We start from the raw sequence: 13,008 nt of genomic DNA on the forward strand, positions 1-13,008 counted from the left end.
AATCAAGAACAGAAATCCACATAAATTGGGTTGGGTCCCCCACCTTGCCTTCCTTGCCCTCTCCTTCATCAGTGGGTTCCCCCTCCCTTCTCCATTTGTGTCCCTTTCTCCCAGCAAAACAGGCCCATCTGCAGAAAAGCCTCTGATGGCCTCCTCTGGTCTTTGTGTTTCCCTGTCCCTGATGGGCAGTGCCTCCCAGAGCTCACAGCCTTCTCTTTTGTCCAGTTACTTTTTAAAATAATACACTTTTGATTTTGGAATAATTTTAGACTTCCAGAAATGTTACAAAGAACACAGAGAGAGTTAGTTACCTTACACCCTTCACCAGCTTCCTTTTTGATAACATCTTACATAACTACGGCACATTTGTTCAAATGAGGAAACCAACATTGGTACAAAACTATGCACTAAACTCCAAACTTTATCCGATTTCACCAGTTTTTCCACTAAATATCCTTTTCCATTCCAGGATCCAGTCCAGAGAGCCACATTGCATTTAGTCATATGCTATTTGTGATGAGGAAAAGTATAATTATCTCTGTTTTACAGATGTAGGCTTAAAAAATATTCACAACCTAAAAGTTGAGAGTTATGTTTTATTCAGTGGAAATTTTTAGGATTTAAGCCCAAGAGGCAGCATCTCAAGTAACTCTGGGAGAACTGCTCCACAGAGGCAAGATGAAGTGTGTGTGTATGTGTGTGTGAGTGTAGGGGGGAGGGTTAGGTTACAGAGAAGTCTTGTGACAAAGGGCAGATAGTATGAACATCAACAGATTATTGTTGGACTTTCCTGGTGGTCTAGCGGTTAAGAATCCACCTGCTAACACAGGGGACACGGGTTCAATCCCTGGTCCAGGAAGATTCCACATGCCGTGGGGCAGCTAAGCCTGCGCACTGCAAGCACTGAGCCTGTGTGCCCTAGAGTCCACGCTCTGCAATGAGAGAAGCCACTGCAATGCTAAGCCCAGGCACCTCAATGAAGAGTCCGCCCGCGCATAGCAATGGAGACCCAGCATAGTCAAAGATAAAAAAATGAAATTTATGGATTGAAAAGATTGTTATTAATTGAAGAAAACCAGCTATCCCAAATTAAGGAATTTAGCACTTCTCTGTGTATGGGAAGATGCAAGTGTGTGGGCTCACTGAATCATTCCCGTAATACACACCTCAGCTATCTGGGGCCAGTATCCTGTGTTTTCACATCCTGAGTTTCCTCAGGGCTCAATGTAGGGAGTGGCTGCAGTCTGATGGCTGCTAGCTGGCAGGTATTCTTTCCTTCTTGAATTTCCTTAGGGCTCACTGGCTCACATTGAGTGAAGTGAAAGTGGCTAAGTCGTGTCCGACTCTTTGCGACCCCATGGAATTCTCCAGGCCAGAATACTGGAGTGGATAGCCTTTCCCTTCTCCAGGGGAATCTTCCCAACCCAGAGATTGAACCCAGGTCTCCCGCATTGCAGTCAGATTCTTTACCAACTGAGCCACAAGGGAAGCCCAAGAATTCTAGAGTGGGTGGCCTATCCCTTCTCCAGCAGATCTTCCCAAACTAGGAATTGAACCGGGATCTCCTGCATTGCTGGCAGATTCTTTACCAACTGAGCTATGAGGGAAGCCCTTGGCTCATGTTGGAGGGCTGCAGTCACTGTGACATCCTTGTTTACAGGAAATATTCAGTTTCTTCACAGATGAAGGAATAAGAGCTGGGAGGACCGAGTGACTAGCTAGGAGGTGAAAGCAGTGGTGGAAAGGGATTAGGTCCTGACATTTGGAGCTAGAATCCACCCCTGGTGTTGAGGCAGGAGGCAGATGGGCCGCCTCCCCGCCCCCCAGGATGAAGCAATTAGAGATTCATTCTCTAGTGACCAAAAACTCCAAGAATAGTAGGTCAATTAAGGAAGGAGGCTGGACCCTGCACAGACCACACATTTCTCACTCCTGAAGTCAGGTGACCTCCCCGAGCACACATACGCAGAAAAGGCTCCTTGGAGGTCAAACAGGATGTCAAGAGATGTTCTACCCCAGACGCCTTTTCGGTAGGATCCATTTTGGCTAAGAGAGGCATGCGCACACCTGGGAGGGTCCTGGGATATACCAGATATGGACTGTCAGCCAGGCAAGTCAAACTGGGCAAAGAAAACCCAGAAGAAATGCCCCATGAAAGTAATTCAAACTACCATGAGGGCATGACTCAGCAACTCAGGGACTCTCCCTCTGAGCCTGCCCATGTGTCTATTCACACACACTGTGCTCTTTTTCATCCCAATAAACACTTTACTTGCTTCACTACTTTCTGTCTTTGTGGGAATTCTTTTCCGCAAAGCCCAAGGACCAGGGCCCCTGTCACTGACCACTGGTCTAGTGGCTAGGATCCGGTGCTTTCACTGCTGCGACCCAGCCCAGTCCCTGGCTGGGAACCCAAGCCTCAGTCCAAGCCATTGCAGGCCGAGGCCATTAGAGCAGTGTAACATAAGCTTCGGTTTCCTTGTCTGAAGGCCGGGATCATAGGTAATTACTTCATGGCAGGAGTGCGGACTAAAAGAGACCACATCTATAGATACCTCCTGCCCCTGAAATGGTAGCTGTTGTTGTTAGAGCTGTCCGTGTCATCATTACTGAGGCGCCCAGATCTCTTCAACTCCAACTTCTTCGAGCCCCTCATTCTCTGGGCCCCTTTACCACGGAAGAGACTGGCACTCCTGATCTTGCTTTGGCCAGGCTCTAAAGACTGAGAGAAATCCCGGGTGTGGTCTGACCGTGGTCGTTAGCTGTGCATGGCATCTCCCTGGACCCCAGCATCCTCACTTTTAAGGCGGAGATGTGAGGAGGTGTGGGGAGGACTCTATGGGGCGGGGGCCAGCCCCCAGCATCTGTTAGTGCGGGCCATTCCTGACCCCCCAAGTGGTCCTGGCCCCCCTGGGCAGTCACAGCCTAGGCCTCCTGGTTAGGCATGTCCACTGCCAGTTCCAGGTCTCTCTGTCTGCTTCCTACCTGTGCTGAAACCCCGTCAGGGGTAATTAATCACCCCAGCTCTCCAGCCTTGCCCCAAACAAGAGCTCTGAAAGCCAGCTCCCTCTGCTGTTCCTTATCCTCAGGCCTAGAGAGGCTGTGTCTTCAGGGAAAGTGGCTGGTTAGAGGCTTAACCAGAGGGAGAGCCAGGTCTCGCTAAGATCTCATCCCATGACCTGAGCAGAGCCCTGCCTGCCCCACCCACCTCGTTCAGCTGCGGCTCTGGGAGGCAGCTGCCACCTGCCTGCTGCTACTTGTTCTTTTTTATTTATTTGGCTGCTCCGGATCTTAGTTGTGGGCATGTAGGATCTAGTTCCCTGAAAAAGAGATCAAACCTAGGCCCTTTGCATTGGGAGGGCAGAATCTTAGCCACTGGACGGCCAGGATGTCTCATGCCTGCTGCTTCATAACTGGTCAGTCAGGAAGGTCGCAAGCCACTCGCCATCTCTCCTGACTGAAAGGAGTGTCCAAACACCTGATGAAGGAGATGCTGAAAGGTCGTGCATGCCTGTGTGCTTGGTCTTGTCGACTCTTTGCGACCCCATGGACTGCAGCCCCCCAGGCTCCTCTGTCCATGGGATTCCCATGGACAATGGGAAATAGAACAAGAATAGGACAAGAATACTAGAGCGGGTTGCCATCTTCTACTCCAGGGGACCTTCCTGACCCAGAGATCGAACCCATATCTCCTGCATTGGCAGGCAGATTCTTTACCACTGAGCCACCTGGGGAGCCCTCATTAAAAGATCATTTTCAAGGAAAAGATCATGATTCCATACAGATAAAAAAGATGAATATATGTTAAACATTTTAATTTATAAGGGAACCAGGCAGATGTTATAACCAACAACAGAACACTCACATTCATAGGTCAGGAATATTGAAATGAATGGGCAGATGGAGGTGAAACTGATTTTTCCACAAGGGGATAGGGGAAACCTCTAAGACAGGATAAATTTATCGTTACTTCAATTTACCGGGCTGTAAAACAGCTCAAAGATGATGAAAGGCTAGAATCCACTAACTCAGAAGATGTGCTGCATGTAGAGTCTGTAGTTTTCCACTGAAGAGCACATTTTTTTTTTTCCCTCTGCAAAAGGAAGGTCATGGCTAGGGCAGACTCCAAGGTCTCTGAGCTGATGATCATTCATGAGATTAGTGTGATTCACACACCATGAATGCAAGAGCCTTTCTGAATGCACGGGGAAAGTACACCTCACTTGCAGAAGCCCACAGCCTAAAATCAACATCTCTTTAAAATGAAGTCCTCAAGACATTTAAGATTGTTTTCAGCTGGATTGGGGCATCTGTGTTACATGATGGGCTCTGGAACATTCTTGAACATCTTGTGGGTCTATAACACTGGCTTGTAGTTGTTTTTTTTGGCTTGTAGTTTTTACTGGACTCTGATCCTGACTCTGCCGTGCAGTCCTAGGCAGTTACAACAATCTCTCTGATTCTCTGACGTGAAGTTGGTGTTTGCTCTTTTATTTTTCCCACCATGTAGCATGCAGGATCTTAGTTCCCTGACCAGGGGTCGAACTTGCACCCCCTGCAGTGGAAGCATGGAATCTTAACTACTGGACCACCAGGGAAGCTCCCGTGATGTGCAGCTTGTCTTTGAACTGGGATATTAACAGTAGCTACTTCATAGATCATTGTTTTTTACCAGTAAGTATTCACAATATTAGCATTGTAACTTAATAAAACCATTTCTCTGAAAATGTACTGTAGTCTCTGAGATTCTTCTTTATCAGCCCAGCCTTCTCTTCTCTCCCCTATCCTGATCCCTTTCTGCTCTCATTTAATTGCTCATTTCTACTATTTGTGTCCTTAGCAGAGTAGGGGGTAGCATTTGGTTGACCTGCAAGGGATTGCATGTGCTGGATGTAGCCTCGGGTAAGGGGGACTCTGGGGACAGGGTGACAAACAGGAAGGCTCGGGGTTCCCTAGCAACCTCATGCTGTCCTTTGTCCCGGTTCTGTGTTTATTGAGCCCAGGTTCTCAGACAGGGACTTGCAGTGGTGGAAGCGTGGGAACTGCTGGGGGGCCCTCCTAATAGGTAGGAGTTTGGGCATATGAGGAATTCAGTCTCCATCCAAGATGGTGTGGTCTGCTTGCAGCAATTCCATAGCCATATTGCTTACTTATGCAACCACGTGCAGTTGGCAGGCAAGAATGATTCCCATTTTGCATCTAGAGAAGCTGAGGACCCCTATGAGAAGCTTGAGAGTTGGGCGCCCCAGGGTTCAGTGCCCAGCTCACTAGCTGATGCTGCCCTCTAGTGGCCATGCAAGGCACTTCAGGAAGGCTAGGTCTGCTTTCCGGAAGCCCAGATCTGCCAGCAGCGTCTCACCGGATTTGTACACAATGGAAAGCCTTCGTAGGATGCCAATGACAGGCATGGTCCCCCACCTCAGGACTCCTACATCACTTTTATCAGCTCATCTCCCAGTCTCCAAGCCTTAAATTATGTATATTATTTAACTGTGGTAAAATGTCCATAACATAAAATTACCAATCATAGGATTTCCCTGGTGGTCCAGGGAAGAATCTGCCTGCCAACGTAGGGGACATGGGTTCGAACCCTGGTCCAGGTAGATTCCACATGCTGTGGGCAACTGAGCCCGTGAGCCACAACAATGGAAGCCCGTGCACCTAGAGCCTGTGCTCCACAAGAGAAGCCAACACAAAGAGAGCCCTTGCACCACAACTAGAGAAGGCCACACGCAGCAGTGAAGACCCAGCACAGCCAAAAATGATAAAACAATAGTGCAGAAGAAAATTTTTAAAATAAACACATAACTGTTTTAAGTGTACAGCTCAGTGGCATTAACTACATTCACACTGTCATCTCCAGACCACTTTTCTTTGTGCAAACTCACACTTTGTACTCACTAAACAACTCTGTATGCCACCACCCAAAACCCCTACCCCACCATCCTATTAATTTGCCTATTCTAAGGTTTCACATATGTGGCTGCTGCTGCTAAGTCACTTCAGTCGTGTCCGATGCTGTGCGACCCCATAGACGGCAGCACACCAGGCTCCTCTGTCCCTGGGATTCTCCAGGCAAGAACACTGGAGTGGGCTGCCATTTCCTTCTCCAATGCATGAAAGTGAAAAGTCAAAGTGAAGTTGCTCACTCATGTCCGACTCTTAGCAACCCCATGGACTACAGCCTATCAGGCTCCTCTGTCCATGGGATTTTCCAGGCAAGAGTACTGGAGTGGATTGCCATTGCCTTCTCCTCACATATGTGGACTCATACAGTATTTGTCTTTTTGTGACTAGCTTACTATATTGCTGAAATCTCCCTAGAGAATGACATGGTTGGATGGCATCACAAACTCAATGGGCAAGAGTTTGAGTAAACTCCAGGAGATAGTGAAGGATCGGGAAGCCTGGCGTGCTGCAGTCCATGGGGTTGCAAAGAGTTGGACACGACTGAGCAACGAATGATGTGTGTGTGTGTGCACGCGCGTTCAGTCGTGTCTGACTCTTTGCAACGCCATGGACTGTAGCCTGCCAGGGTCCTCTTTCTGTGGAATTCTCCAATCGAGAATACTGGAGTGGGTTGCCATTTCCTCCTCTGGGGATCTTGCTGATCCAGGGATGGAACCTGCATCTCTTGTGTCTCCTGCATTGCCAGGCAGGTTCTTTACCAGCTGAGCCACCGGGAAAGCACACCTTTACGGAGTGATTTATAAACGTGTGGCTCAGAAGACACAGGCATCTCCCAGAATTTCATCCAGACACCACCCTTCCAAACACAACTAACCAGAAACAGGCTGCAACATGTGTTATTACAGCACAAGATGACAATTTAATGACAGGAGAAACTACAACAAACCAAACTAGGAGAGAAAAGTGCCCCTGACAGCCGGGGAAGCCGCTAGCCTGGCTCTCACCTCTGAGCCTTGGTGGGTGCCAATCTCACAGCGCCCTGGAGGCAGGTCCTGGAGCCCAGAGCTTCTGGGCCAGCTGCAAGAATCTCCAATACCCTCCCATCCTGTGAGCCTCTGCTGCTCCCCTACCAACCGCAGCTGCAGCGTCTCATTCAGGAGAGCAGTGAATCGAGCTTCTCAACCACAGAATGCCTGCTGCTTCCTGACAGCACACATCCGGAGCAAACCTCTGCATCCTTAAGTCCTCCCCAGATCCCTCAATACCTGGCCATGTTCTACAAGCCCCCTAGCCCTCACTAAGACGCCCTGCCGTTCCTTATCCAGCGCAGCCCCCCAGCCTACCCTGCTGCAGCCGGCATAATAAACCCAGTTTTGTGAACTGAGAGCACGTCCCACATGCTTCTCTCTGGAGCTGCGCTCACCATGCCCAACTGGTGGTGAGCAAGCTCACGGGAGTGTGGCTTATGTGCAGAGCACATCCAGGGAGTGGTGTTGACTCTGCTAAAGGATTCGGTGGCTTTGGAGGGCTTCCACACCCTGGTCACCCAGCAGCTGCTTCACTGCCGGTGGCCATGCCCAAGAACAGCTGTACCTGTGTGCTGGCTGGTGTAAATCTGCATCACTGGCCATCAGGAGGGACAGGAGTCCCTTTATCTGCTGAGAAGAGCCCCAGTTTGGGACAGAGGGTATAGGTACTTGCTGGACATTCATGTCACACTGGGGACTTCCCTGGTGCCTCAGCTGGTAAAGAACTTGCCTGCCAATGCAGGAGATGCAAGAGAGGCAGGTTTGATACCTGGGTGAGGAAGATTCTCCTGGAGATGGAAATGGCAACCTGCACCGGTATTCTTGTCTGGAAAATTCCATGGACAGAGATGCCTGGAGGACTACAGTCCAGGGGGTTGCAGAGTCAGACACAACTGAGTGCGCGCACACACACATATGCACACAGAGCAGCTGTCCTGAGATTTGCTGATGTTACTAAGCAAAGGCCAGCATTTACGAGGCGAGATCTTATTTGGAACACAGACAAAGTTTGAATAGTTATGCATTTATTTTCATGTATAACTAGCACATCAACATGTGGCTGTGTGGATATATTGCTTAGTTAGCATAAGACTAAATTGGTTAAGTGAGTAAAAAGAAAAAGGATGCTGAGTTAAAGAAAATATTACGGAAGTGAGAGAACAGGAGGTCCTCATATGATAAAAATTGTGGAAGTTATGGGAATGCCTGGAGTTTGGGACTTGCTGCTCTAAGCTTCAGGCAAGAAGCTCTGCTCTGGTCCGAAGCCCTTAAGGGGCCCTACACAGAAACCCTCCAGGTACTTGGAGCTCCGAGAAGCCTCCTAAGAGCACGTGGTACATTGAGACGACCCCAGGGAGGAAAGCACCTTTTGTTCATGTGTTCATGCCCTACAAAATGTTTTAGAATTACAAAGCAACAAGTGATTTTTTCTTAAAAGGGAAAAGAATCTTAGAGGTGTGGCCTTGATTGGGCAGTGGTCACAGGGCAGCCTGGGCTGAAGGGCCCGAGCAGGGGTTGGGGGACACCCCTGTTACTGTCCTGGAGGACTGTGTGTGTGTGTGTGTGTGAGCACAGCCCCCATCAAGGCTGCAGGAGGAACGCCCAAGGGCTCCTGTGCTCCGCTCCCTGGCTAGCAAGAGGCACTTAATCTGTGTCTGCAGAATCACTGTTGCACACGGGAGGAGGCGCCAGAAGGCAGCTGGAGGAGTTGCTGATGTCGTCCTTGGCTGCCAGCGTGTCACCCTTTGCTCCTGCCGCTGCTGTGCAGGCTCATGCCTGGGCCTGAGCCCCATGTCAACACGGCCTCGAGGTGGGAAGTCCAGGCCACCAGGAGGGTCACTATCTTGTACATTTATGAACAATGGAAGGTATTTCCCCACCTTCCCCCAAAATCCAAAGTATGTTTCTCATCATTTAACCTTCAAATGTTAAAAATAGTGCTTTTTAAAGGACTCTGGGGTTGTACTCTAATAGCTCAGCACGCTCAGAGCTCATGGATCATTGCTATGGACACAGGGTGCTCAATGGAGACTCACCCAACTGACCCCTGGAAATGGAGGTCGAGACCAGTGCTCAAGAGGGGCCAGAACGGCGGAGGTGGGAACCCCGGGCATGATGTTCACAGTACGAAAGCCTTCTGGTGCCCAGAGGAGAGAAGGAACCGCTGAGAGTCTGAAGGGTGTTCTGAGCTGGGAGGAGGCCGGGGCTCAGTGGCTGAAGTGATGGGCGGAGCTGCAAGCTGGTCCCTGTGTGTGGCTTGGAAGGAAGGCATGCCAGAACAGGTCGGGAAGGGACACAGTTAGGGAAGGGGCCCCAACAAGCAGGGCTAGTGTGCAGCCGCAGCCCCTGGCCCAAGGGTGCCCTCAGCAGCACCCCGCAGCACTCTGCTTCACATGGCACAGCTTGCAGAAGAGACGGTTGTTCAGCGGGTAGCAGCCCTGGTCCGTGGGCTCCACAGACAGGAGGACCCTGCAGTCCTGCGGGAACAAGACACATGTGGATGGACCCAGGCCTGAGCCCTGCAACCTGGAGCCTGAGACCCCATGCCTGAGCCCTGCAGCATGGAGCCCAAGCAGGTGGGACTTGCGAGCATCCATGGAGGAAATTAACTGAATCACCCAAGAGGAGAATCCAGGACACTGGGAGAAGAGGGGGCCCTTTGGTGGAGAAACCCCCTAGGGGATCATGGAAAGGGCTGAAAGGGTCTTAAAAGCCCCCTCTGAGGTCCAGTGAGGGATGGCATCCACCCCAGGTCACAGCTGGTTCCAGAGCTAGGATAGGACTGGGTTTTCAGGCTCAGAGTCCAGGGGTCTTTTTGTTGTTCTACTGTTAATACAGCTTCAACACTGGTACAAACCTTCATTTTTCCAACTTTTAAATCCCCAAAAGATTTTAGAATGAAGATGGGGATTCAGGGCCTGGACTTTGCTAAATTTACCATTTTGCCACAAGCCCGCACCTCATCTGGGCCTCACTTGGGCAAATGCAGGAAATAACAAGAATGATGACCGTCCAGAGACCTGCTCAGGGCATGGCTGGTGTTCCCTAGAGCCGAAAGGATGAGACCAGAAAAAGGCTGATCTTAGAGACAACTCGGGAGTCCCAGCCATCCTGATCCAGCTACGCCAGCCTGGGAGGGCGCCCTTGTGTGTCTTTTCTCTGGAACTGCACCTCGAGTCTCTCAAGGTGACTCTGGGCTATTTAATGCCAGGATCTGGGCTATTCCTAACAGCCACTTGTTTGGCATTCTGAGAGCACCAAGGGCCAAACCTAAAGTCCCAAAGGGGCACATGTGACCTCTTCTAAATTAGAATCAAATGAGGAAACACCTCAACTATGACCAAGTCACAGAGCCTGAGAAGGAGCTATCAGGTTGCAGACAGCTGTCAGACCCCGCCCAGAACACAGGGAAAAACCACTCTGTTCACCCTCAGATTCCTCTTCTTAAATGAAGACACTAACTCCGGTATCAAAAGCTCATCATTAGGATTAAATAAGGGGCTTCTCTGGTGGCTCAGAAAGAATCTGCTGCAATGCAGGAGACCAGGATTAGATCCCTGGGTTAGGAAGATGCCCTGGAGAAGGGAGTGACTACCGACTCCAGTATTCTTGCCTGGAAAATTCCATGGACAGAGAAGCCTGCTGGGCTACAGCCCATGATGTCGCAAAGAGTCGACACGACTGTGCAACTAACATTTCTACTTTTCAAGGTGATGTGTATGAAAGCATTTTATATTGAAAAATACTAGCTGAGTATGAAAGCGTTGTTACTCTTCTAGCAATTTTAAGAAATAACATGGACCACAAGGTAGGCAGGAACAGGGAATGCCCTGGCAGTCCATTGGTTAAGATTCTGAGCTTCCATTGCAGGGGGTGTGGGTCTGATCCCTGGTCGAGGAACTAAGATCATAGGCAGCACAGTGCAGCCAAAAAAAAGGTCAGGAATGGTGAGAAGAATGTGGATGGCACCTTGAAACCCACTTCCCTTCCTAGAGAAACAGACCCACATCTGCTCAGGCCACTGCGGTTGAAGCCTTACTTTCTGAAATGCAGCTGCTAGAGTCCAAACTCTGACTCACTGCAGCAGCCTGGGCAATGTTCCCAATAAGCTGACCAAGGAGAAGCAGGGAGGGTTTATTTGCTCACCATCCAGGCCCATGAAATGCCAGTCACCACTGGACCTAATGTGGGCTATGGCAGGGATAACAACATCTGAATTTCACCGCTGTTCTTTCAAGATATGTTATCAGCCGAACTTTGAACTATAACCAACACGTCAACATAATTATGAAGCAGTGTGTCAACTTCTTGATTAAACTCTCAGGTCACTCTCAGTGAAAATGGCTTCTTGGCTCCAGACCTCTGCTTAAATGTGAGTGAATAAACGTTTGGAATCTCACTGGCCAATTAAGAGATTTGCTCTGTTACAAACTATTTCATATAGGATGGATCAACATGGTCTATTGCACAGCACAGAAAGCTATATTCAATATTCTGTGATAAACCATAATGGAAAGTGAAAAGTGAAAGTGAAGTCGCTCAGTTGTGTCCAACTCTTTGAGACCCCATGGACTGTAGCCCACCAGGCTCCTCCATCCATGGAATTTTCTAGGCAAAATTATGAAAAAGAATATACATATGTATAACTGAGTCACTCTGCTGCACACCAGAAACTAACACAGCACTATAAAGCAACCATATGCCAATTAAAATTTAAAAAAAAAAAAGAGAGAGATTTGCTCTGGGAGTCCCCACTTAGGTGATACCTTTTTGTCATCATCACCAAAACATCAGTGACATGAGGAAGACAGGAAGAGATAAGGGTGGATTCTTAGAGCCTGCCCGGCAGGACTGACTATATAATTTGCAGAGTTTGGGGCAAAATGAAAACGCAGAGTCCCTTATTCAAAAATGAAGAATTTTAAAAAATGACAGCAGAACTTCAAAGCAAACAGAGGATCCTTCTGAGTGAGAGGCCTGTGTGTTTCTCCAGGCATTTCTTGCTGGAACCGCTGTACCAGCTTCTAACCAGCCTCACCACCTCAGCCTCACCACTCCCTGCATGCAGCCTGAGGCTGACTCCTTAGCTTGGCCCCTGGGGCCCTTTCCTTCTCTCTGGCCTCACTCTATATCCAGCAGTCTACACTCCAGACACAGCTAGAAACTTCCACTTCCTCCTATTCTTCAGGCCGTTTGTGCTACAGTAGGATTTCATAGGCCCTTGCCTCTTTCTGGACTTCTTTTCCCCCTTGGACTCTGTGGCAAACTTCTACTCATCCTGCAAAACCCAGGTTAAGCACCGCCTCCTCTACGAGTGCCTTTGAGGGCTTCTCTGGTGGCTCAGAGGTAAAGAATCCGCCTGCCAATGCAGGAGACATCGGTTCGAGCCTTGATCTGGGAAGATCCCACATGCCTCAGAGCAACTGATTCACAACTACTGGGCCTGTGCTCTAGAGCTGGGGGACTGAAACTATGGAGGCCACACACCCTAGAGCAGCCAACCAGAGAGGCCACTGCAATAGAAGCCCGTGCACCACGACCAGAGGAAAACCTGTGCAGCCAGGAAGACCCAGCAGAGGCAAAAATAAATTAGTAAATCAAATCAAGTAAGAGTGCTTCGATTGTACCAATCTTGATCACTTGACTTAATTGCTGCCTTCTTCGCCCCAAAGCGGATTTATACTTGCTCTTTCGTAGCACCCTAAAAGGACATCTGTGGTATGTGTGCCCAGCATTCCTTTTGTCCTTCCTATGGTTGTATCAGGGCTTCCCTGGCGGCTCAGGGGGCTTTCCAGTTGGCTCAGTGGTAAAGAATCCTCCTGCCAATGCAGGAGACACAGGAGATGCAGGTTCGATCCCTGGGTTGGGAAGATCCCCTGGGAGGAGGAAATGGCTACCTACTTCTGTATTCTTGTCTGGAAAATTCTATGGAACCTGGTGAGCAACAATCCATGGACTCGAAGAGAGTTAGACATGACTGAGTGACTGAGCATGCACACAATCAATCCCAATGGCCTCCCTGGCCCCAGAGATTATCAATAAGAGCCCCTGGCCACTGATTGATCCAGAA

The 13,008-nt window shown here is 49.3% G+C and overlaps 1 protein-coding gene across 4 annotated transcripts in view; it reads right to left on the minus strand.

The window, feature by feature from the left end:
- Nucleotides 1–7,945: 7,945 nt before the first annotated feature.
- FBLIM1 (filamin binding LIM protein 1) overlaps nucleotides 7,946–13,008 on the minus strand; it is a 27,500-nt gene continuing 22,437 nt past the window's right edge. For all 4 annotated transcript variants that reach the window (XM_010850038.1, XM_010850036.1, XM_010850035.1 and 1 more), the window contains one exon: nucleotides 7,946–9,415. In XM_010850038.1, coding sequence (XP_010848340.1) covers nucleotides 9,302–9,415 — 114 coding nt within the window. In that variant the 3' untranslated portion in view covers nucleotides 7,946–9,301. The remainder of the gene's footprint in view (nucleotides 9,416–13,008) is intronic.

This window comes from Bison bison, unplaced genomic scaffold (assembly GCF_000754665.1).
Source record: "Bison bison bison isolate TAMUID 2011002044 unplaced genomic scaffold, Bison_UMD1.0 scf7180017864289, whole genome shotgun sequence".
NCBI lineage: Eukaryota > Metazoa > Chordata > Mammalia > Artiodactyla > Bovidae > Bison > Bison bison.